General features: G+C 38.8%; 1 protein-coding gene across 6 annotated transcripts in view; it reads left to right on the top strand.

Annotated features, from left to right (window-relative positions):
- kiaa0586 (KIAA0586 ortholog) overlaps positions 1 to 25,708 on the top strand; it is a 175,393-nt gene that overhangs the window by 106,522 nt on the left and 43,163 nt on the right. For all 6 annotated transcript variants that reach the window (XM_069193031.1, XM_015350114.2, XM_069193029.1 and 3 more), the window contains 5 exons: positions 1,368 to 1,640; positions 3,421 to 3,580; positions 5,437 to 5,625; positions 18,823 to 19,010; positions 19,218 to 19,298. In XM_069193031.1, the coding sequence (XP_069049132.1) occupies positions 1,368 to 1,640; positions 3,421 to 3,580; positions 5,437 to 5,625; positions 18,823 to 19,010; positions 19,218 to 19,298 (891 nt within the window). The remainder of the gene's footprint in view (positions 1 to 1,367; positions 1,641 to 3,420; positions 3,581 to 5,436; positions 5,626 to 18,822; positions 19,011 to 19,217; positions 19,299 to 25,708) is intronic.

Below are 25,708 nucleotides of genomic sequence, written 5' to 3'. Positions count from 1 at the left end.
AGTAGGGCAGTGCGTTCCAAAGTGCCTTCTGCTCTGCACGAGACACACTTGGCCTGCCAGCCCGCCAGCCTGGGACAGCTGGCTCCTGCCAGCCTGGTCACTCTGGCCAACAGTGCGTCTGGCTCGCTGCGGAGCTACAGGAGCTGCAGAGTCCTTCGTTCTGTACAGTATCGTGGGATTTCGTATGTGGCAGAGATACTGAAAGCCACTTAAAACCCACGTATAAAAAAAACCCTTCATACATCTTTTTGAGTGATGGAGTGAAAAGGTGGTCTTAAACAAGTCACGATTCAGAATCTCATGGTCTGTACTGATTGCTTTTTTTTGTATTACTATGCTGACTTTTTCATCCAAGGTTATTTTCATAATTTTAATACATTTTAAAGGGTTCACTTTGCCATTCTGAAATCGCTGATTAGCTTGTATCACACAGACGACAAGTTTGTATCCAGCAACTTATAACTGGTGAGTTTTAACCTAACAAAATGGGTCTCAGTATCCAATAGTTCCATCTTCAAATGCTTCTGAATATAGGAAATGGTGTCTTTCTTGTTTTCAATTCATTGTGCCTGGAAGGGAAAATGAAAGCTTTTGAAGACTTTGCGGTCGTTAGAGGATTGTTGTGTTATTTCCTCTGATCAGCTGAAGTGATGTTTCACTTAAATCTGTGAGCATTTTCAGCAGATGGACAGAGCACTTTCCTAGCAATCTCGAGTGCTTCAGAGGTTTAAAACAGTTCTACAATATTAGGAAAGCCAGACATGGAAATTGGAAGAGTGTTTCACCTTAAACAGTAGAAAACAGTAGTTTTTCTAAAACAGTAGAAATGTTTTTTTTTGTATCATAATGAATTGGTGCTTTAAATTCTGTTTTCACAGAAACCTTTGGTATATGGCAGCATTAACCACTATAATAGTATTACTGTATAATAATTTCTTTGTGAGAACAACCCCTGATAATGTGCTTCACTCAGTGTTTGACTTGGTGCTTCTGACAAAATTTTGAATGACAGGATAAACAGACTTAAAACTGTATAACATCCAGTGATTGTATTCCAGATAGAATTCAGGTCCTTGAATTAATTAATCTTGGGGGTCTCAAATTAACTTTTAATTTTATTGTTTTTTGTGCTGCATGGCAATGACATTTTATTAAAAGCACCTTTAGACTGCTGTTAACGTGTTACTGACAGCTGTCAGGCAATAGCTATGGACTAGATTGCCTTATACAAGTGTGCTTAGTGTCAATTTTAACAGACCAATCTGCAGATAAAAAAGTTGAAAAGTTTTGAGTGGACAGCTCAATACCCAACTTGGTCCTATGGTATTGGTTTCATGTCTAAAACACATTGTTCCTTTCTATGACAGGCTGAAATTGCAAGAAAGGACTTTGTTTCTCAAATGAAAGGAAAAGACAAAGAAGCTGCTACTGTCTCATCGCAGAAAGGTCAAGGTGCCAAGGGCATACGACAGCAGAGAGATGTGAAAAATGCTGCTCAAAGCAAGCTAATAACAGCAGCAAGAAAACCTCTGAACACTTCGAAGCCATTCCGAAAGGCAGCTGAAGGACATGTTGAAAAGCCCAATGTGCAAAGCAAGTCCTTCTCACACTTTCTGCAGAAGAAAGAACCTATATTAAAGGTCAGTCAGTTATTGAGGCGTGTGTGCTGTAAATTACCATTTACTGAAAAACACAGACAACATTACGGCTATCAACGCCTGTAACAAATACTTTAAAATGTTCCCCAATAATGAGTGTTGTTTTAAGGTAGAATGCTGTTCACCAGGGTAGGCAAAGCTTCCCACTATAAACATGATAAATTCGGTGACTGAATTGTCATGTTTGATTTGCAAAAAAGATTGTTAATTAAATGATGCTTCTCGGCAAGGCAATAATAGATGTGTGCCTCTTTAAGAAATCTTTAAATCTTTCTTTGTGTATTTATGTATTGTATGATTTCTGCCAGCTTATCAGTTTGGTGACACTGAAACAGTTGTCATAACTAGTGTTATACCATGAACATCTCCTCCTGTTTATCTGGCTATCTGAATGTAAACATCATTTCTCAGGAGATGTTTTTGTGTTCTCTGTAACCAAATGAGGTGTAAAATGAACTGTAGGCTGGCTGATGGACAGATTTGCTATAAATAAGAGAGGTTGGTCTCTAGGACAAAAGGCAGACCAGCTTTTCTCTCATTATAACATGCCTGTGTTACTTAATGGCAGGAGCTGTCACTGTGGATTGGGAGGAAACACACACAACCTAGCAACCAGTGTAGGCTCTGCCATGTAAGGCTCTCAGCTCTAATGAGTTTCTGTGCATGCAGTCGGCTGTGGCGCCCGTGTTGCTCTGAAACCATCTAGATTGTTTTACGATATTCTGCTACTTAACTTTGCAGAGGTAATTCTCTCGACTGATGTGATGTCTGTACCGATTCAGCGGTCTCCAGAGGATTTCAAGCACAGTGTATAGTCATATATGGTTGTTGATAGACCTCTTCTTAGAGAGAAAGCAAAGTGAAAAAGCTTTCTAACTTAACTTCAGATGGCAATCTGACAAACTGTTTTCCATGGCTAAAAATGTTTAATATACTACTATTTCTGGAAATGGAATTCAAAATAACCTTACTTATGAGTTAGTGTCTGAAATAAGGACAAACCAATTAAGATCCTGCTGCCTTTAAACAGTAATAGTTTATCTCAGGACATCTTTTATTTGGCCTAACAATATACTCTTTGAGACTCTTTTCCGGCAAACTACTAACTCACTGATATTTCTTATTATCAACACAACAAACTTGTATTTCTTATAAAGTCTTGATGTCATTGTATGAAGTTTAGTTTCACTTTTGTTATACGTGTTGTAACACACTCCTAGTTGTCATAAGTATGGGTTTTTGTACAGGTGCTTTCCTGTGCACATTTCCAGCTCTAATTCTGTTAATGTCCTCTCAGTTGGGAAGACATACCTTGATAGGTGACATGGCATGAAGTGAATTAAAAAAACAACAAAATAGGAGTAATACAATTAGAAATGCTTACGTTTTCAGTCAAAAGATGGAAAGTAGTGGAGCATGTCTGACCTTCATTTAAGGAACATTTACTCTTAAAGGACTGACACACTGCATTCAATTCACTTATCTCTAATGGCTAAATATAAAAAAAATGAGTTATTTTGTTATAGAAATGCTTTGTTTTCTAGATATATTTATATGCTTTACAGTTTGTGCATTTAAAAATGATTCCCAAATGCTGTTGTGAAATATACTGGAGCTCGTGGGAAGTGTCCAGCTGGGGCCCACTGTGGGAGAGGTCGGAAACTACTTTTCCGGGAGTCCCTTGTTCGTGTGCCTGTTTGCTGTTCTTTCTTGCGGCACATAGTCCTCGCTGACTTGTGATTTTGTGTGTCATGGACCTCAGGGTCAAGAGCTAGAAGATGAAGAGTATCTACAGAGGGTTTATGGGAGGGCTGTGTACCAGGGCCACCGCAGCACTCTGAAAAGAGCTCCTTATCTCAGGATCAACTCTCCTTCTCCAAAGTCCAAGCCCCAGCGGCCAAGGGTGGTGGAGAGTGTCAAAGGTGAGTGACCATCAGTACTCGGGGTCTTCTCACAGGGGTCTTATGCTTTGAATCCTTTTATAACACATGAAAACATGGCAGTGCTACATTGTCCTCAATAAGTTATCAGTATGTCTCAGACAAAGGAGAATTAACCCAAGCATTGCATATACTTAAAATGACCACCTGGTGCCATGCTGAAAAATAAATAATTTAGGTTAAGGAACTCCATGTGGTCTTTAGATTATGGCTGCAAAATGTTTGAGAAATTCTTAGACGAATGGTTAAACAAATATTCTGTATGCTTATATATTTATTAAAATCCTCTGGAATATGAATGCAGAAGAGAAGGAAAATGATGAGTAATAATATATGCTGATTAGCTGGGCCTCTGGGTTTTATTTCTTTAATGCATTCTTTATTTTCTTTGATGAGAAGACTAGTTGCCTAGCAGCCTAAAGTGCATCTTTGATGATAAACAGCTGTTTGTCACAACTGGCGCTGGTATATTTTGGGCTAAACAGTATGTGTCAAAATAGAAACAGTGTGAATATGATGTGGGATCCTCAACCATAGCTATCTCGAAGTATTTACAGTTATAGGTTACTCCCATTTAGTAAATACTTACCTGTTTAACTGCTGCCTTGTTCTGATCTTCTCTGTGTGATTAGCTTCTGTATCATGAAATCTTTAATATTAATTAACTGTTCATAAGTTGGTCATAACTAGTCCCACCTGATTTTAAACTTCAAATAACACTGATTAACTCTTTATGGTCTGAATGTTTCATAAGTGAACAAGAAATCAAGAAATACCGTGCAGCCTTGAAAATTAGGTTTGGTTCGGTTTGTTTTGTTTAATGTCAAACTCTCATTTTCTTGCTAACAATTGAGTGGATTTGGTAGAAAGATCATTTTTATCAAATACTGTATTTATTCTTTGTGTCAGTGCCAGCAATTTGCTTTTATTAAACATGAAAATCTCTCTGCCCCAGTTCTTGGCTGTGAATTTCAATTAAAAAAGGTTGATGTGCAAAGATGGGATTCGTCATAAACTCCTGAGCACAAGCACTATGTTCTTCATCTCTTCAATTAAAGCAACCCAGTAACTGAGGCTGTCTTCTCACACAAAGGGGTCATAAACAGATATTTTATGGGCTGCCTCAGTTTCCCAGTGATGCACAAATTGCTTTGTCTCAATGTCCCTCCATTTGCATTCTTTTTTTTTTGTTTGATTTTTCATTGGTCTTTTTTCTGATCAAAAGCAACCCAAGCATTAGCGCTATGCAGAACTCATGAGACGAAGCTTCTTTGATAGCTTTGCTGCAGTTTTATTTTGAAGGTATTATAGTACAAAGTATTTGCCCAATACAGAAATGCTCTAAACTCACAGTAATAATGGTCTGTCAATGTATGTTCTTCTAAAAAGCCCTGTGGGACTATTGTGCCTTTTTTTCTACCAAGTCAAAAAACTAAATCTTTCAGACATGCAGTATGATCTAGTCCAAATTTTGTTTTGTGTGGAGATTGTTTTGTGTTTAGACTGCAAAAAACAGTATTTCTCTCTTATTGAGTGTTATGTAAATAATTTTAAATCAGAAGGTGTTTACTCCAATTAGATTTTGCAGTAGAAGGGAATTTTATTTCTTGTGCTTTAGTTTGCACTGTAAACAGTGTTTCAGTGCTAGACTCATTCTGTTAAGTCTGTTGAGCCTAGCTGTTTTGGAGTCAGGCTGCTGTTCTGGTGCAGGCACGGCAGTAACTCCAAAGCACACCAGCAATGTGCTTTGGAGTCCAATTCCTGATAAGCAGAATCTGTGGTGGTGCAAACCAGTGGTAGTCATGTGAAAATCAGAATGACTTTACTGTGTTCTCTAGGGATCAAGGTGAAATCTGCAAGAACACAAACTGGGCTTTTCCCTCCGAAGAAGACAGACAGCAGACCCGCAGGACAGCCCTTCTCTCATGAGCTTGACTATGTGTTCAGCCCTTCCAGAGATGTGCCCAGCACAGGAATCAGGTCAGCCCCACTGGAAGGGCTCCTCATCCCGGTGGCCATCCCTCTGGGTAAGGCTGTTTAACCCTGTTTGTGTTCCTGGGGAATAACACCAATTCCCATATAGATCTTTTTATTCCTCAATGGAAAAACATTGAAAACTATCTTGATATTATAAAGACGTTGTTAACAAAAGTCAAAATGTGATGTGCAGCTTTTATGTTTCTTTTTTAACCTGATTCCATTCTGACGACGTGGCCTTGTATACTCTTTCAAAATATCAATCCATCTGATTCATGCCTAAAGTGAACCTAAAGTGATTATTCATGCTGATCATTTAGAAAATGAAATGTACTGCTTTCTATACAAATAGACGTAATTAATAGAAATATACAATTCTTGGCACCATTTTCATTAACCGATCATTCTAACCTATTATATACCTAAATGAATTTGACAGTTGCATAAGCACTAAATCACATCAGTAGTGAGAGAGCTGATCAGGCACAGCTGACAAGGTCTTTTAGCCTTTTGAATGTCAAGCTTGTTGAAAATTAAGAAAGCAAAATGCTGAAAGAAATCAATATGTCCCACTTATCAAGAGAACAGCACCTGTATAGAAATAGTCAATGTTAGGCCTTGATCTGTGTGACTTCAGAAAAGGACACTGAGATTGCTGGGGAGGGCCAGGAGAGGTGTTCAGAGTGTTTAGTCACTGCATTGACGTGTCCTGGAACCTCACTCAAATGTCCTTCCTGCGGACTCTTCCTGACGTGACAGCATTCCAGCAGGACAGCACACGTCCTCAGGCTGCCAGTGCACCACTGGCTTTCTTGTGAGGTTTTTGGTGACAGTGATGCCATGGAGCAGGCATCCTCATGAACAGAATCATGAGGATTGAAACCGAATCCCCCAAGACAGCCTCTGCAGGCCTGTGCCAAGCATGTGGCATGGATCTTTAGTGGCATCCGGCAGGGGCCACACAAGCTGTTGTCTTGTGACTTTCACAGTGGACTCCCTGGCACCCAGCCCTGCTGAGGAGAGAAGCCAGTCAACATGGGGAATATACCTGTGTCATGTTGGTTCAACAAAAAAGTCAGTGTGCCTCCTACAAACAATCTTATCATTTCCTAAAAATGAGAACATGTGAATTTTGTTGCAGTTGTAACTGTTTTTTTATGATCAGTATAAAATATAACCTGTTTTTCCACAATACATTTCTGCAGTAGATACTCCTGCCATCTTTGTGTACTGCTTATGTTATATGCAACAATCTGCAACTAATGCTTGGAGTTGAGCCGTATCCCATACTGTATATAAAGGATACCCTGTTGGGATGTTGACCTCATTAGAAGTGTCTGTGAACGACTGCAGGTTCCGGCTAATGCTGTGCCACTGAAGGTCACTGAGCTCCCCTGCTGCTGAGTGTGATTGAAGTCATGTTGAATTCTGCTTCAAGACTCCTCACTTTCTATTAAAATGGCATTGAAAGTGCAGTGATTAAAAAAAACATATTAGGGTAATATTTTAGCTCTGTAAGTTTGAACCTTAATTATAACAGTGTTACATTTCTAATTTAAAACCACTAAGTACTGCTTCTATTTTAATCACATTTTGGAAGGAAAAAAAAAGACTTCTGTGCCCTGCTCTAAATGCGTTTTTCCCCTTATCCTCATAATGACATTTTATGTGAAATAAGTTTCTTGTATCATTTAATTAGTTATTGATAAATGGGAGCGGTCTGGCACCTATATCGAAGAACTGAAAGATGGGAGAGAACTCCTGCCGCTGTGTGATATGACAGCTCTCAGAGAGCTGTGCAACTAAAATTGGTCAGCTTTTAATCCACCCAGGAAATGGAGGCTTGTGCTATTTTCCCCTTTTCCTCCTGAATGCAGCAAGCAATGGCTGGACGCCAGTGCTGACAGAACATGTCTTAGCCGGGTGCGTTTTAAGGAGAACTTCATGGAGGACGTCGCACAAAAATCTACCACAGTCTAATTAAACTTCCCTTGGAAATTCATATTGAGTTTGCTTGTCGGACTTTAATTGGCACAAGGACACTTTTTTAAGAGCCAAAAAGTGGCTTGCGTTCTAATGAAGCTTAGTTTCAACCACGCAGTGTATGGCTATAGTAGTTCCTGGCTCGTTCTGATCTGGTCTGCTGTACAGTGGGGCAGCTGGTGCAGAAAGGCTGCTACAGTATGTCGTCCAGGTGGGGGCTGCGCTTCAGTGCTGGATGGAGCGGGTCCTTTCCTGTTCGCACACGCCTTTGGGATGACGTGTGCTAAATAAATGCAATTTATTTTGAATGTACCATTGTTCATTTTTTTACAGAAACAGGACTTAAGCAGGTGACAGAGACATATTAGAACAGGGAAAAAGATGTTGGTGGAGGCTAGCAAGCCCAAGAATAATATGCATTTTTAGCAGAAGCTGTCAACAGACGTGAGGTTAAATGTTAGTACAAAAGAGGAAAAATAGCATCAACATTACAGCTTGTGGGCCTGTACAAGATGTAGAGTTACATGAAATTGATGCAGACAAGTTCTGAGCAAGAAAAGGAGAGTTCTTGCCATCTTCAATTCCGTGCAGAGCTGCTGCAGCCAGGCTGTAATTATATCTGCAATGCAGCTGGCAGATCACTAGTCTGCAGTTGCCACAGTGTCACTGTTGATAGTTGTGTGGTTAATGGTATTTGACGGCCTCAGGCAGGCATCTCCTGGCATAATAAAACAGTCCATTTACGGTCTCTTGCTTACTGTACTAGGAACAATTTCAAGATGTTAGAGGTTTATTTCTTTACTTTTTCATTTTGCAAAGTAATTCACAATTGTTTCCCCCCTTTTTTCCTCTTTGGCTTATATCTTGTACGCTTGTACAGGATGTTTACTAAAAGAGAAATTGTGACGAGTTTAGCTGTGTCAGGTATGCCATGAACATGCAGCGTGGGGTGCAGAGGGAAGCTCGGAGGTTAATTCTACACTGGAAAGTAGGGAGAAGAAAAGCTCAGAAAAGCTTTCAGTTCAGCTCTTGAGCTTTCCTCAGGTGTGAGGGAGTGAGGAAAAGGGTGCAGGGATCTGAAAGAAGAGAGAGCCAAAGAATGGACCCTGCAGGTGAGACAGCTGGCATGTTTTAAAAAGGCGGCCTGCCCTCTTCAATCCCTGTAGCCTTCAAATCGAGAGCAGAGGTTTCTTTATGTTGTACCAAGTTAATGACTCTGAAGCTTTGTCTGCCTCATCATTCCCTATAGGGCAGTTGCTTAATTTCTGACTAAGGATGTTACTCTACTGTAACACAGGAGAGCTTTTGAAATGCAGTGTGAAGCAGTGGTCAGGATTCTGGACCCATAATTGGAAGGTTATGGGTAAAAGTCCCAGGTAAGGTGCTGCTGTTGTACCCCTGAGCAAGGCGCTTCATCCAAATTGCTCCAGTAAAATACCCGGCTTTATAAATAGTGGACACATATAAGTTACTTGGGATAAAAGGATCAGCTATATACAGTAACTCTCTCTATATATGTATAAAACAAACAAAGATCAAGCAGTGAACATTGTGTCATAATATTTCTCAGGTACCATCAGCATTTTATATTGTGGGGTGTAACTATTTGTAAGTTTTTCATTATAAAGCTGGCAAGGAATTACAATAGTCAGCACTGAATTTAAAAAAGAAACATCAAAGAACTGACATTAGCACAAGTCTGACAATCTTGGTAGTTTTGTAAGAGTTTTGGTCAACATTCTAAACTTTAAAGTTATATGAGGGTTTTATGGACTCATTAATAAGTTAGTATAAACCCATTTAAGCAGGCCTTTTGAGCAAACGATCTTCATGTGTCGCATCAGAATGCATAGATTAAAGGTGCCCTAATTTTCCTCCTCAAGGATCCCCTGGGTAAACTTTGGATATGGTAGAGACCCAAGTGGCTAGCAAATCTCTTTCATCTGCAGCGGATTCGAATGCAGAATAGTAACCAAAGATGGGAAACAGATCCTCTCTGAACATTTGTATCTCCTCAAGCTTGGCAGTCGGAATAAATCAGTTTATGTAATTCTTGGGAAATCTTGATAATTTTGGGCCACCACAAACTAAAACATGTCAGGAGAAAGTGTATGTGTGCTCTGTGCATATTCAGTTCTTGTTTTCCGTGCAACACGGCTATTAACTGAATATAATTTGAAAGAGCAGTCTAGCTTGTTCAATGTTTTCCTGTTGTTTATTAACCGTATGCTAGTAGAATACAGCATGTACTGTAAATATTGCAAAAATTAGTCTGAAAATAGAAATTGCACTTGAATCATTAATAGCAGTCTTTAACCAGAATCACTTTTGTAAGGAATAATTACTCCAAATGCGGGTTCAACATGGTATCATGGTATATTGGTGCTCATGAAGGGTTATGCTGAGCATTTCTTTCATAGGACACAATCTGATTGGAAAGTGCATTTCATTTCAAAGGAGCTCTTTAAGCATAAAAATTTCAAACACTCTTCTAACATCCTTGTACGACAAGTGGGAGGAAATGGTCCCTTGGCTCAAAACTGCACTTGAATTTTAAATTTCAAAATGCAATGAAGTTTCCTTAGAACTAGCACAATCCATTTCAATATGTCAATAGAAGAGAGATGCACATATTCTGATATGCGGTTGGCACAGGTATCAGTAGATTCTGAGTTCTGGAAAGTGAAATACTTCTAAAGGTTGGGAATGTTTAGAGGGACAGATGCCGTAATCAAAATTCTGAGATTATTTAAGCAACTGCAAGAAGATCCATACCCACAAAATTATAAAGCTTTGTTGGAAGATAAACATTGAGAAAAAAAGCCTTTTATCACATAATAGTTATAGTGGTTGCTGTTTTGATCTGAACTTTGTAATAATACCCATTTCACCTACAAGTGACGCATATTATTACTGAATAACTATTTCCTATTGCAGTTGTGGCCAAAACCTTTCAATATTGTCATTATGTTGTAGCAGTTCCAGCATCTCGACTTTGCAGGCTGACCTTAAAAATAAAACAACAGCACATATCTGGCTGAAATTTTAAAATCTAATTTCCATTTTCTGGTTTCATTCTAAGCTGTGCTTTTTGGAGAGAACCTGAGGTGTATTGATGCCTGCAAAAAGCAACACTGAAGAAGACAGTATGTTACATTAATTGACTTATTTTGCGATCCCATCACATCTAAATATTGCTGAATGGTATATCACATTGTCTCCTTGATGTTATTGAAAGAAATGTGACATAATTGTAACCTGGTGGACTTGTATCATCGATAATAATAATAATAATAATAATAATAATAATAATAATAATTGTTTACACTTATATAGCACTTTTCTAGACACTCTACTCAAAGCGCTTTACAGGTAATGGGGATCCCCTCCATAATCACCATAGTGCAGCCCCACCTGGATGATGCGACAGCAGCCATAGTGTGCCAGAACGCTCATCACACACCAGCTATCAGTGGGGAGGAGAGCAGAGTAATGAAGCCAAAATGAAGCCATATAAAGACATATAAGGAAAAAGCACCCTTGGGGAAAAAAAACAAGTTGAGTTTCTAACCAAAGGCCAGCCTAGCCCATGGAGAACCACAGTCACCAAGAAATAATCAAAGTTTAAACAGCTGGTGCAGTCTTTATCTGCCCACTGAAGCAGGTGAGGTGTTGAGTTAAGCAGAGATTTTAGAAGATCATTTGAAATGAAAATGCCAGTGCCTTAAGGACCACAGCTGTCCATTTCTAACTAAACTGAACCAATTAACCTATTGAATTGAGTAATAAAATAATAATAATAAAAGTGCATGTGTTCCTTGACTTTCCATATTGATGATATAGATTTGACTTATAAAACCTGATGCTTTGTGATCCTCCAGGACCAGGACATGTTCACTACCCTTGTTAGGGACTTTAAAAGTGATTACTCAATCGCAGAATGTTTTCCACATTATCCCGTCCTTGACGCGCACGATAGAATATTGCAGTTTCTCCCTCAGGAATCTGTTAAGTTGCTACATTGTTAAAGTAGAGCTGAAGTAAAATGTTTTGTTTTGCTTTTGAAAAGGCTTTTCACAGCTGCATCTCCAAGGATGAAAAGAAGATTAAAAGGCATATATTGATTTATTTTTCGTTCTTTGTTAGCCACTAGCTATTGACGCTTGATCTGAAGGACCTAAAGACATACTGTTCTGTAAGTGATTACTTGTATTTGAAAACAAATCCTTTTTCACTTCATTAGAAGAAAATAAAACAAGTGGTTTTCCGTTTTTGTATCCTTAGAGAAATTTCCCTCTTTGAACAATGAAGAAAATAAAGGGACTACAGGTTCCAATTATGGCTGCCACAAAGGCATGCTGGTTAGAGCTGTTGGCTCTCTGCTCTTAGGTCCCGGGTTTGATTTTAGAGTATGATATAACATGTGTGTATTTTGTGTAGTTTCCCTATTAATGTGGGCTTTTGGGGCTCTTGATTTCCTCCCACACTTAAAAAACATTAAGGCTGTATTAATTGAAGTCTCTACATTTTCCCTGTGTTACTCCCTGTGGTGTGTCCAAAAATATGATCTCTCTCTACTCTATTCTTCTAAATAAATGACCTTCAGATAACAGATGGATTAGTAAATGTTTTCTGTATACATGTAAATGTATTGCTATATATACAGTATATATTTTAAGGGGAACTGGGGCACTTTTTTTCTTTATTTCGTAATTTTATAAATTGTCCATTCATCACGCATAACATTCTGAAATCTCCATCTTTATTTAAAGTCAAAATGAAAAGAACAGACCAATTGAAAATCAGTTCGCATTAGGATGCAAACCATCTTGTGTGACTATTTTGTATTTCAATTTTTTTTTTCTCAAATGGAATTTCTGTCTAGCACAATACAGTATCCACGACCACAGTGTAACACTCACATTGCATGATGGTTGAATGAAGAGGAGGAATATAAATGTTTCTGGCTTCAGTTGCCATGAGTAACAGAACTGCACTGCAGTTAAGCTGTTGAGATGATCTGCTGATGGCTTAGTTCTGCTCTTGTATGCTTTGTGGAATTTGCTTTGACTTGGTGGCCTAACCAGTAATCAGTGGTGCTTAAAATGTTCGATGCTCAATTACATTCATGGGATTACCACATTCCTTTTCATTAAAAATGCATTGTGTAAATGTTCGCTAGCATGTAGATGAGTGGATATCCTGTCGTTGTCTTTCTAATGTGCTTTAAAAAAACTCAGTTGTTTGCAGAAGTGTCGATTCCTTTCACTCAGATCATTATCATTCAGAAACCTCTCATGATTTGGAGGCATTGTCAAATATAGTGGAATCCCTGTTTGTAGCCCCACAGCACTGGGGCCCTGGGTTCGATTCCTGGGGTGCTATACTTGTTTGTTCTCCCCGTCTTTGTGTAGGTTTCCTTCGGGAACTCCGGTTTCCTCCCTCATTCCAAAAACATATTAGGTTAACGGACCCTGGTGTGAGTGTGTGCATGTTTGTCTGTGTGTATCCTGTGTGTCTGTGTGCTCTGGTGTGCCATCCGGGCTGTACTCTGCCTTGTGCTTGTCAGGATAGGTTCCAGCTCCCCAGCAACTTTTATTGGAAAAAAACGGTTAGAAAATCAATGGATATTCTTTTTCAGGTCTTCTAGCTATGCAGGCAGATTTTTTAAATGTGCAATACCTCATGTGTAATGGAAAACATGACTCAGCAGGTCATATTTTAATGATCTAGGTTAGGCAACATTTGAAGATCAACCGTAAAGCAGACTTTGAGCATCTGTTGCTTTCTTCTTTCATGAGTGGAATAAAATCTTTATATACTGTAAATAATGGAAATATTTCAAGATGCAGATTATTAAATTGTTATTTTGTGGCATTATGCATTATGCATTAAGCTTTATTTTTTCTTTTCTAGATTTAGTACACAATTCCATAACCCAGAAAACAGCTGTTGTGTACTTTGTGGAAATTAATACAGTAGGTTTCTGTAGCTTGGATTACACTATCATCGATAGCAGGCTTTTGAACTCTAAAAACACATGGTACAAACCCATGTTTTTATGTGTTAATGGCTGGAAACACTTGAACTTTCTGTTTTTAAATTCACCTCAGCACGTAATGGATTAATTGAACCAATTATTGTCTGAATCGGTCTAAATTGCAACTATTTCCAAGTATTTAGTCACTGGGGGAGTTTGAGCTCCCTTTCCTGTGGCTCTCTGGGCTCAGTGATATAAACAATACACAGCAAGCAAAAAGTTTCTAACACAGGAGAGCACAACTCCAGTCCTGGAGGGCCAGGATATTTATTTGTGGTTTTCTTAGCACATGAGTCCTTAATTACCTAATTGAACTCATTGAATTAGAAAACATTGAAGGTGTAGTTGAGCACCCTGGATCTAGCAGAAATCATTATATGAAATGCTCTGGGGCGGTTTCTTCTACTCAATAGCATAATACTAATTAATTAATACATAATTCTCCTTTTTCTGTTTGTTCTATGTTTGCAGCACATTTCAATTTAATCTCCACAGACACAGTCATTACATTAATGAATTATATGAGATCATTAACTATGTTTATCCGTAAAATGCTACAAGTTTAAAAATATAAAGAATTGTGCATGAAAGATAGATACTTTATTGGTCCCGTGAGGGAAATTGCAGTGCAACAGCAGCTTTACACAGACAACACAGCCACAGTGTGACGAATGATACAATAATAATAATAGTACAACACATACAATACAATCAGTACAGTGAGGCGAGCACTAAAAGAGTTACTCACAGTCCGGACACACAAAGAACAAACTAGAACAGAACTGTACGCAGAAAAATTGTATCACGCATATGAATATAAATAAAGATATACTGTAGATATAAATATAAATGTATTTCACGGGTCCCTGGCATATATTGCACAAAAAACGGTTGTAAACGGGAAAAGAAAAGAAAGAGAACAGATGTAGCAGTAGATGTGTAGATGTGTTCAGTCCAGAAACAGGTCACTGTCGATGTTGCCTCTGCCCAGATGCAAGGTGGATGCGTTGTACAGTCTTATGGCAGAAGTCAAGAATGACCTCCTGTAGCGCTCCCTGTCGCACCGTGGAAGAATCAGTCTATTGCTGTCAGTCTATGGCTTCATTTCTACAAGCCTGTCATAGAGGGGAAAGAGCTAATTTAACAGAAGTCATGTCTTTGACAAAAAAAAACCAACAACATGCGAATCACCCAACACCCAGGAAAGGAGGAAGATGAAGTCCAATTGGAGCAACATCATCAGAAAATGATTACAGTGACCACGACAGCCTTCTAAGCAAATAACCTGAAATAAAAGCAATTTCTGGTCAAGTATTAAACCATCACCAAACCAAAGATATCAGTTAGTGATGCTGAATTGAGTTTCAGCGATGGAATACAGCTGTAACAGCCCTTTTATAGCATTACCTCAAAATCGTTTTAAGGCGCCTCACAGAATGATTTATGCAGAAATGGAACAGAATCTCTTCCAAGTAACTGTAGCGCGAATTGATGTTTGTGTTTTCATTTAAACAATACATTGCTCTGCTTTGTATTCTGACACTTAACACTTTAGCCTTTGTGCATCTTGAATACAGTAAAGAAATTCAACAGAAGTTTACACCTGTGTGAAGTGAAGGAAAGAGTATAGTTTATTGTCCAGCTCAGACCATTATCGTGACATTATAAATGTCCTTCACCAACAGCACAGTAAATGTCATGTAAATAAATCTTCTAGTGTGAGGCTGCATAAATGAATGGCTGAATTTGTTATCAAGGGTTACTTGAAGCAATACTACAAATTTAATAAAATGCTCTCTGTTGGAATAAAGCCTTTCTTGGGAAGACTTCTTTACAATTCTTGAAATCTCATCAAAGAGCTTAGTACATCTTATTAAGGCCCTGTTAATTAACAATACAATAATACAGATGCAAACCAAAGGTGTTATTAGCAAGCCAGGTAGATCCAGCCATCATTTATGAAAGAGAACGTTTCACATTAAGTGATCATTTAGTGAAAGTTATGTGACAACATTTGTTCCAAATATATATACATCTTCTGCAACACTGTTGTGCTCTATGAACATTGATGTTTTGGCATGTTATGAAGAAGAAGAGTTAGAGAAGCGATTGCTGATATACAGTAGGTCATCGTTTGAATTAGTGGGTCCTACATGGAACTTTAGTTTATTTTTCAAATGTATTATTTTGGAAGTTTTTAAAATTTGTTTTACTGAAAAACCTGAAAACAGGTTAATGTGCCACACCTCTACATTTAAAACTGTACCTCTGGTTTCTTTTGTGTTTTCTCAGTAGAAAATAGTTTCCATACTCTTCTTTCACAAAAGCCCTCCAGTCACAAAAATTGGAATTGACTTTCAGCTTATGTAGCACATGATTTATCACAGCCAGAGTTTGTGATAGAAAGGAGCATACTTAATAGTCAGATGTGGCTTTTCATGACTTAGGAAATGATGAATTCAATTTTGTTCTTCGATCTGTTTTCATCTGCTGCTCCAAAAGCCTGCATATGTTTTCTTTTTTCCTGTTGTGGGGAGGGGGGTATATGCATTTGATTACTTAATGATTAAATGACTATTTTTTTGTTTCTGAATTCAATTTCTTTTCCTATTACTTTTGTTAATTGCTAAATGAGCTATCCAATGGCAAGATCCACATTTATTTAAAGAGATTTAATTTTGCTCTGTTAGATTTAGTTTTTTTAACCAGTGTTATTTGAACTGAGTCCATATTTTGATGTTTAAAAGATTTTGTCAGTGCTGAATTGTTCAGTTCAACTTGTACCAAAGAGGCTGTGTGGATTGCCCCCAGCTAAACTATGGAAATTAATTTACATCATTCGCCTACCATTTCCTCAGCTATACTATTGGAAATGGGGAAAAAAAAAACAGATTGCATTTGTGCTTCACTGGTTTCAGAACAGATCTGTAAACATCTGATCTTCATTTTGAATTTCTCTTACGTTGTCACATGGTTTTTTAATTGAAAACCAGTCTTTTAAAATCAGTTGTGGCAAAAGGTCAGTGGATTTATCATTCAGAAACCTTAGCTGAGGTCTATATTTTCTAACCATTTCTGAAATGAGCTTCATTTCTGAAAGGTTTTCAGTGGTATATCTAGTTGCCAGGCAACCTTAAACGAAAAAATTCTAGAGCAGGATCAAAATGAATATTGACATTGAACTTTGAAAGCTTGTCCTACAAAAAAATCCTGACTAGGCTAAAAGTATTTTATAACATGTGATGGGCTATCAGTGACAGATTTGAGGCTAAACAATGTTCCTCAAAATGAGTTTATTCAAGACTTGATTCAGATTGTGTCCATCAGGTGTTGCTTATTTTCTTGTGTGTTTACTGTTGTAGTTACTTTTGTGATGTTTTTCAGATGGTTACATTCAGATGACAAAAATAGTAAAAAAAAATAGTATGATTAACTGGCATTCGGTTTTTGGGGTGCATTCATGCTAATTTTGTTCAGTTTCCTTGCTCGTGTAACTGTCTGACCTTTTGAGTATTCATCAAATATAATTGTATTTTCCCTTTGAAGAAACAGAATGGAGATGTTTCTTGGAAAGTTTTAGCTACAGCTAGTGATGTACTGACGACAACATCAAAATCATGCAACTTAGCAGAATAGTCTGAATGGAAAAACAACCGTAGAATCAGCCTGATATCACTTTTACCCTTATCTGCAGTCCTGGCAAAGGTGTCTTTGATGAGATTTACATCCGTGAATAACATGCAACTGTAATCACAGAAGAGAAGGAGGCTTGCTTCATCACAGAGTCCCAGGCGCACGCCTCTGATCTTTGGAATTCATGACAGCTCCCTTTGGTAAACAGAGCCGTGATCTTTGTCGTCTGGAATGGAGGAATGAAATCTAAGGGCTGCTATTCTAAATCAGGATCTTCTGCATGTCAGATAAAATTCATCGACACAGTGGCTATACTTGTGTGTGCATGTGAGCCTATTAATATAGATACTGTATATAAGGTAACATTGTGGCATCATTCTGCATGTTGAAAAAGAAGTTGGCCATTTCTTCTTTCACAAAAATGTTGTAAATGTTTGCACGTCAGTGTCTGTGGTGAACAAGTGTGTAAGGGATGCTACTGTAGGTGTACAGTGTGTTCATGGCTTGTCTGACAGTCCACAAGCCTGACCCGCATTTGGGTGCTTCTGGCATTGCACTAGGATACATGTGGTTTTCATTCCCGCGACTCCAGTGCTTCTTTCCAGGCCAGTTTCGTTTAAGAGTCGGAACTGTTTTCAGCAGCGAGAATACTCTTTCACCAGTTCGCCCTCTGTAAGTGGTTGTGCCTCTCTCTGAAATGCACTGTTCACATCGTGGAGCTCTACCATTTTTTTGCATGTCAGCTCTATAGAACAGAGTTAGAGTTGGGAGCCTTTTGCTTTCGATGTGGCAGGCATCTGTGTAAGTAATACATTTTTTAGAAAAGGTCTTAAATTCACATTTTTAAAAATACATTATTTCTTGCCATATTATCTCAATTGGGCTGCAGTTCTACTCCATTTATTGAAATCATAGGATGCTTTTTGAGCTTCTGTGATGTTCTTCTAGCTGTGTTATTTACCTGATCAGCTAATCAGATGATTTAAATGTTTTAAACATTTTTTAGCCTCTGTTGCTTAAAGCATTTAGGCTAGTGCTTCAATGAATTATTCTCACTTTGTCTTTGTCTTTTTGTGGTGTATAAAAAAGAAATACTTCAGTAAGTATTAAGCATCTGAAGTAACAGACATCCAAAAAGCAATTAATACTATATGACTCCATTAAGACGTTACATTTTGAATCGTAGAGGTTTGAATTGTAATTGCCTTGAAATTTCTCAGACAGAACCATTCTGGTCACAGGCCTTTTGCAAACTTCCCTGGACAGCTTCCAGACCTCCAGCGGAAGAGGAGGTCATGGCAGCCCATATGGAACTGTGCCCTTTTCATGAGTGGGTGGAATAAAGAAAATAATGCTTTGCAGATATCGCTGTCATTGAATAAAATAATTAGATTGGTCAGATGTTGTCCCTGCTTGAAGTTGTTGGGGATTCGCCTGCTGCAGCTTTATTGTTCGTTACTCAGTACTGTAAAATCATGGTACCTTACATTTGTGGAGACTGCAGACACGAGCCCATAGGCGTGATGTGGTGTGCTGTAACCTGGTGGTTGCATCTGCTCACACGCAGCCCACTCTCTTCTCTGTTGCTCAGGTGTTCCTCGGCTGGATGGAGCAGCTCCTCAACCCTCAAGTGTGACCACAGTCCAAAGGCAGCCCGTCACCGTGACCACCTCCGTCCCCCCCTGCCCCCCCAAGCCCCCCGCAGGGGCCCGCAAACCCAACGTCGCCTTGCTGGAGATGAGGTCTGAAAAGAAAGACCCACCCACCCTGACCGTGCAGGTATTCAGAGACGCACCGCTTCATACTAATCTATACCCTTCAGCCACGAATGTCATCTGATCTCAGTATAAAAGGGACCCTTAATACGTATCTGCATGTTAAAATAGATCTTTTAATCAGGCAGTTTGCAGTCCACTGTGCTTGGTAGGATTTAGACCTTTAGACTGACTCCTGTGTGATCACCTTTGTGTTTGTGTCTGAATACAGGTTTTGCCAAGTGTGGACATCAACAGTGTTTCCAGTGAAAGCCCTGCTCCATCTACTCCTCTAGCACAACCTAATATTCAGGTAAATTCATTGGAAGAAGAAAGTTAAATACACCAAACCTGATCAGAGCAGTATTTTTTTTATTCAAGTTAAAAGAACAGTGTGTTTGGAACCATGCATCTAGTGGAGTGCTCTTGCCCTTGTTCAGCCCTTTCAGGCTGCCTGTAGCTCTCTCCCCTGCCTTAATACCCCAACAGTGCAGAGAAAAATGTGCTCTGTGTCACTCTAGAAGGTGTGCTTTTCCTTACTGAGACCACATTAGCTCACAAAGAGGTACTATTGATTTTTTGTGTATAATTGTATCAGTGCAGAAGACTAAACGTGCAAGAAAAGCTTTGATTTGTGATACTGCTGATGTTTTCTTAATTATTTTTCTGTACCAGCTGGTCACAGCTCCCTCTAGAGGATATTAATTACTTTTTTTGGACATGCTTTTTCACAGAATCTTTTTAAAGCTGCAATGCTTAGGGGCTCTTTCATCTGCTGCACAGTGCAGGTGTTCTTGATGCTCTTTACACTGTCGCATGTCGGACAAACAAAAGCTGTAGAGCCGCAGTTTCGATCAGCTTTCTTACACATAAAACACCTCAGACTGCACTATCAGAAGGGCACAGCTGAACTGTTTCTAACAAATCTTCGTATTGTAAATTGTGGATATCGAGCTGTTCTTGCATGGGATGTATCTTCTGAAATCTCAAGGCTTCAGTAATTCTCTAAACCTTTTTCTTGTCTCTGTATTCGATCAATTATCGAAACGGTTAAAGGCCTTTTACAAAATGTTGTTGTTAATGCATATGCACAGATTAATGGTGAATTTCACTCATATGAACCCCAAAGTCATTAAGTACAAATTGAGTCTTCAATTTACAGTATTTAAAAAATATCACTTCATTAAGAATCTGTGTTCATTTAATCAATACAGTTTAAAAAAAGCTTAGATAACCTGGTTGTCAACATCATGACAGGTATGATGTAGTAGCTACTTTATATACTGTCTGTAAAGTCAGTCTTTCTCTTTTGATTTTTTTTGTTCATTTCTACAAATTCCAGTGTTCTCTGAGAAAAGCATCAAGCATTTATCAATTTTTATTCAGAGCTTCTCTTTGGATGTTGCAGATATGCTTCCTACCACAGGTCTTTTAAGAATTCAGATGTGATGTCTTTTTAGGATCCACATTATAATCATCATCAGGAATGGCAATGTGAAAGTTATTTCAAGAAACCATGCATTCAGGGCCATTTGTTTTCATTATATCAGTACATCTTTGAAGAAAATGGGACATATTCCCTTCAGAAAAACAGAAAGTGAGCATAGATCTCTAATCAGATCAGAGGCAGTCACAGTACTAGCCGGCCAAGAAATTTGAGCTTTGGTTGAAGTGCTTCAGCTCTGCTTCTTTCATGTATACCCAGGCACATCTGGTTGCTAAGCAACATGAGGCAAGGTTTGACAATTTTTGCATTAACACTTTCGGAGCAAACGGGAGGATTGGCATATCTTTCACTGTGGTTGGCTGGCTGACATAAAAAGGTTTCTTTTTGATGTGTCTTCAAAATGTAACTGAAAGCAAAACTTAACTATACCAGACAATGCATTTCCAGTTGAAGGAATTTGCGTCAGACCAGGAAAGGTCAGTCAAACAATTGTCCATGGTGCCCCAGCTGGGTCCTGGCTCATGTGCCAGCCCTTTGACTCGTAAGCGGGAGCTCATCAGTTGGCAGATGGAAATAAATGTTTGTTGTTGGAGCACAGTTCCTGGGCTTTGAGGAGGAATTCAGTCACAAACACAGGAGAAGCCTCAGTACTGTTGCTCTGTTCGTTGGTGCTATCCAAAAGAGGTCACAAGCAATGTAATTATGATTTGAACAGAAACTGCTGCGTCCATTTATTCAGATGGTCTGTACAAACTGGAGTCGACAATATGAACTTGACGGGTATATAAAATAATGTAAAAAAAATTGTCTGCTGGATTAAATACAGTATACAGTATATACTGTACATTACTAGAAACGTGGTATCCAATTGGACTGTTTTAGACTTACTGTTATGTGTTTTTCTGCACTTTAAAATGTGTTCTGTGCTCCTCTTCTGTCCCCCATACTAGGCCAGGTTAGTGTTTTTAAAAGGTTTCAGGAGAGCCCGGTGCTGTGCTCTGAGGAAGGGCCGTGTTCTGCTTGTGATGAATGCAGGGGGTGTACAGTCAGGACTGAAGCCTGCACCGGCCTTGGCCTTCAGCAGGTCAGGCCGAATATGTGACATTTAAAACTATTTGAACACGTTATTGAACAAATGGATATTATTCCTTGCTTAAGAACATAAACCTAACAAATGAGAGGGACCATTCGGTCTGGCTAGCTGGTCAAGCTTTTCAGCCCCCACCTGCCTTCCCAGGTATCCCAGGTCTTAAACATACTGTTGTGCTTCACTAATGCTTCTGTTTTCTCGGTGGGAGTTTCCTAGGTCACTATCATAAATGATGATTTATGTTCAGTTGACCTGTCAATGTGAATATTAGATTTTAGTGTCTATTTTAAGAAAGATAGAACCCAGTCAGGTAATACCTTGTCTTGTTTATATTCTTGTGTGCATCTCCTGTACGTAACTTAGTTTTTTCTGCTGTTTAGGTTTGTAAGGGTAACACAGCGTTTGTGACTGGAAAATATGCGTCATTCTAAAGGGTTAAAACTATGTGGCCTGCACTGTGCCAGGCTTGGTGTGGGATTTCACGTATGGTATTGATCCATATGGTTACACAGTGTAGTCAAGCCAGCTGACTTAGTGCACGGCTCTCAGAGTCCTGGGCACAGAAACAAATATACCTGGAGCTTTGCCAGGGCTCCTGGACTTGGAATTTATTATTCTGACAGCACAGCATTGGCCTGAATTTGCAGATTAATTTTGCAGACGCTAAGGCAAGCATATTTCCGTCGCCTTGAATAACCGTGTTTTGCCCCGGTTTTAAACATGGGTATTAATGTTATCGTGTGTTCCAGCTCGTTTAGGTTTATGACAATTTGCAGAAGAAAACAACTGGATGTTTCTATTGCTTACAGCGCTGTGGAACACTTGCAGCAAAGCTCAAACATAGTCTGTATTACTGTGGTGGAGCAGTGAAGCTGAGCTTTAAACTAAATTAAATTTTAATTGAATTTAAATTTGAATACACTTTTCTAGATCAAGTATCAGTTTAAATATACAGTATTTGTTTGGTTGATTGTTTTTTACCATGGTCTTTGGATTATTATGTAGTTAAGCCTACAAATGTTTCTAAATGTGCATAGTGCTAATTAATACTGTATTTTGTTCTTATTAGTATTAGCAGATTTCTGCGTTCTGCTGAGGCACTGTCACCTCAGAGTCTGTGCAGTGAAATTCTTTGAGAGCCCAGGAATCGGTTTACTTGACATTGCATTGCAGTTTTGTGTATACCTCTAAGAAAGTCTACACTTAATACCATGTAGCATTAATACAGTTTTTGATGAATGCAGATGTCTGTCTGCAGAAAAGCAAGCTCCAGGAGGTCTTGCCTTGAGTAACCAAATGAAATAAATAGCTGACAGTGTTTTGCTTGTTTGACAGATGTACATGCTAAGCCAGTTCTTTTCCATTTGAAGTCTGATCTAGCTGTTTTTAGCAGTCTGTTACTGTACATTGCATCTCAACACTTCTGCCTGTCTGGCAAAACGTAGCATGTTTGTGGAAAAACATATGGCAGAGTAGGTTTTCCCCCACTTTTTAAATCCCGCAAATCTTCTGTTGTTTTGCTTCATGATTTTTTTTCTTTCATTCGATTGAGTAGGGTTTTTAGGAAACCAAAATCTTCCTCATAGGTGGAACAAATTAAGCCCAGGTTTTTGCAAACAGGTTTAGATTTTTTATGTTTGCCCGAATTGATCATTAAGGTGCCATTAATGAAATACTATTCTTTCCCAGGATGTGGGAACATGTTTGAGACTTCCTCTTCCTCTTCAACAGCTAGCTTAGGACATTGACAGCTGTCCCACAAAGAATAATTGAAGGTAATTATAGAGTCTTGTCTTGTACTAATTAAAATTTTAGAAAACATTTTCACTTTTCATTAGAAACCAAAAGTGAATGGGAAAGATGACAAATCATTTTCAGAACTGGCATTTTCATTTTTTATAATTACCAGCATATTTTGCAGATTTTAATTGATGTGTTCTATACTATACTGTATGCCTTGGGTTTCACAGTCTTTTAAAAAAAAGGGACTGTAGCCTAGCCCATCTGCCCAGGTGGTGAAATTGAAATGACTTCATATTATGTGAATCTTGATTTCAACTTAGTCATTGTGCCACTATTTCACCAAGTGGAAATGATCATACCTCTCGTGAATGTCAGGAGAGCAGCCCCGGGCAGTCTGGAATGCTGATGCCAGATGACTAATTCCCCTGTAGTCCATGTTAGATGGGCCTGTAATATAAGTCCTGGAGCTGCTGCTGGAGCTCCTGGCTGCACTAGGATATGAGTAGACCCCCTGGCCGTAATTCTGACTGGTTTTTATTCCAAAGGTCTTTCCATTCGAGCCAGAAATTTTCAACTGCTTCAGAACTACTGTACATTTCCATATCATGTATTCTGCCTAGAACAACAAAAATAAGTTGAGGCTTGGTGGATCTAAGCCACTTAAGTAACATACATTTTATTCTAAGCAATACACTTTCTACATTATTTAAAGGGCTTCTTAAAGATGTGACTAAAAGTGTCACTTTTGTGTACTTAAATTATTCATGAAAATGGCACTATTAACAATACACAATACAATTTTAAGCTTTTTTAACTAGACACTATTTGATATGAATGTATCCTAAAAGTACCATAGATTCCCAGTCTTACTTTATTAATTATAAAAAATGTAATATATTTATATTGAACAAAAATTGTTTTGCTCATAAGAAGCATGCACCATTTTTATTTTTCAAAACTTTTGAAATGTGACTGTAGTTTGCTACATGAATAACTCTGTAATATGTGAATGTGAAGAGGAAAATTGCTCTTGACTGAATGTAATGGCTAGAGTGAATCATCTACAAACGTATAATAAAAATATGATCTTTTTGTTCTCTGGTAAGTGCGGCTCAACACAGACTATCTAATACGATCTCAGTAACATTTGCCTTTCAGTGTCACTGGTAAATGAGCCACAGCCTGTCCGCATTTCTGCAATTTGTGAGACACTAATAGACCAGAACCAAGAACTAGCAGAGGAAGTGAGCAGCAAACCTTAAACGGTGACACCATTAACATTTTCCTGCAGGCTGCGGGGCAAGTTATAAATAGGGAGGTTTTTCTCCCCCTTGTATTCATCTTAATAGTGTAGCCCGCCTGACAAAGCTACTGCATTCCCGGTGAGTTGTGGGTAACGCCTGGAACACGGCTGACTGGGGCTGAGTGAACAAATCGTCCCCAAACTTCAGGCTCTGGGAGGCAGCCAGGCAATCCAGACATCTCTTGTTCTGCGGTTGCTTAGATTCAGACTAACCTTGTGGTCATTAATGTGTGTGGCTGGTTCTTCAGTGCAGGTTATCCCCTGGCAACACTCAGCCCGTAAATAAACAGTCACTTTGATTTCACCATTTTATTTCTTGCAAGGAAAAAGCAGCAGGAAGATTTCAGCTTTCCAGCTTTATTCCAACTGGGAGATGTTTTTGCAGAATATGTAAGGTTTGACTATGTTACTGCTCACCACATCTGTACTGTATGTTATGTGTTGTTAGTGGCATGCAATAACTTCATATTAAGTTTACATTCAGGCACTTCAAATTGAAATAATTCAACTTCCTTCACAACATTCTAAAGGAATCAGCTGTACTGTGTAGTGACCCTGTGTAAGTTTGTCATCTCACTGCAGGGTAATGCTTTTAAAAATTCAAGCTAAACTGTGCTGCGCTTCCAGCTTCAAAGGCCTTTCAAATGTGTCTGAGATCAGTTTGCCCTCTCCAAACATATTAATAATCTTCACAAGCTGTTGAGAAATAACTTTGTAGCAGGTAATAGAAATGATCTATTTGATGTGCCTGCACTGCTTTCTCACACGAATGTTTTCCTCTTTGAACACTTTGGAAGACTGTCTTTTCTTGGGGGTGGACCGTTTCGGTTTAGTTCAGCGTCTTCTTTTCTAGCTTTTTACTTGCTAATTTTACCCAGCCAGCTCAAGCGGGCAGAGCCTTTGAAATTTGAGGGAGTCTTGGATTAGTGCCCACCCACCCGAAACAGCCCCTCCCTTTCATTTCTTCGAAAGGAAAGGTTTAGGCAGACAAACAATAGATGTCTTAGAGCAAGCCAGCCTTTCAAAAGCAATGATTCCCAGTGCACTGCAGCATATTGATAATGGTCCGATTAAACTATCACTATGCTGTTCTGGTGTTTTTGAAGCAAGGCTGGAAAGCATAATTATACTGGGAAAGCA

The sequence above is a fragment of the Lepisosteus oculatus genome, chromosome 8 (genome assembly GCF_040954835.1).
Source record: "Lepisosteus oculatus isolate fLepOcu1 chromosome 8, fLepOcu1.hap2, whole genome shotgun sequence".
NCBI lineage: Eukaryota > Metazoa > Chordata > Actinopteri > Semionotiformes > Lepisosteidae > Lepisosteus > Lepisosteus oculatus.
This window is presented reverse-complemented; position numbering and strand designations above follow the sequence as displayed.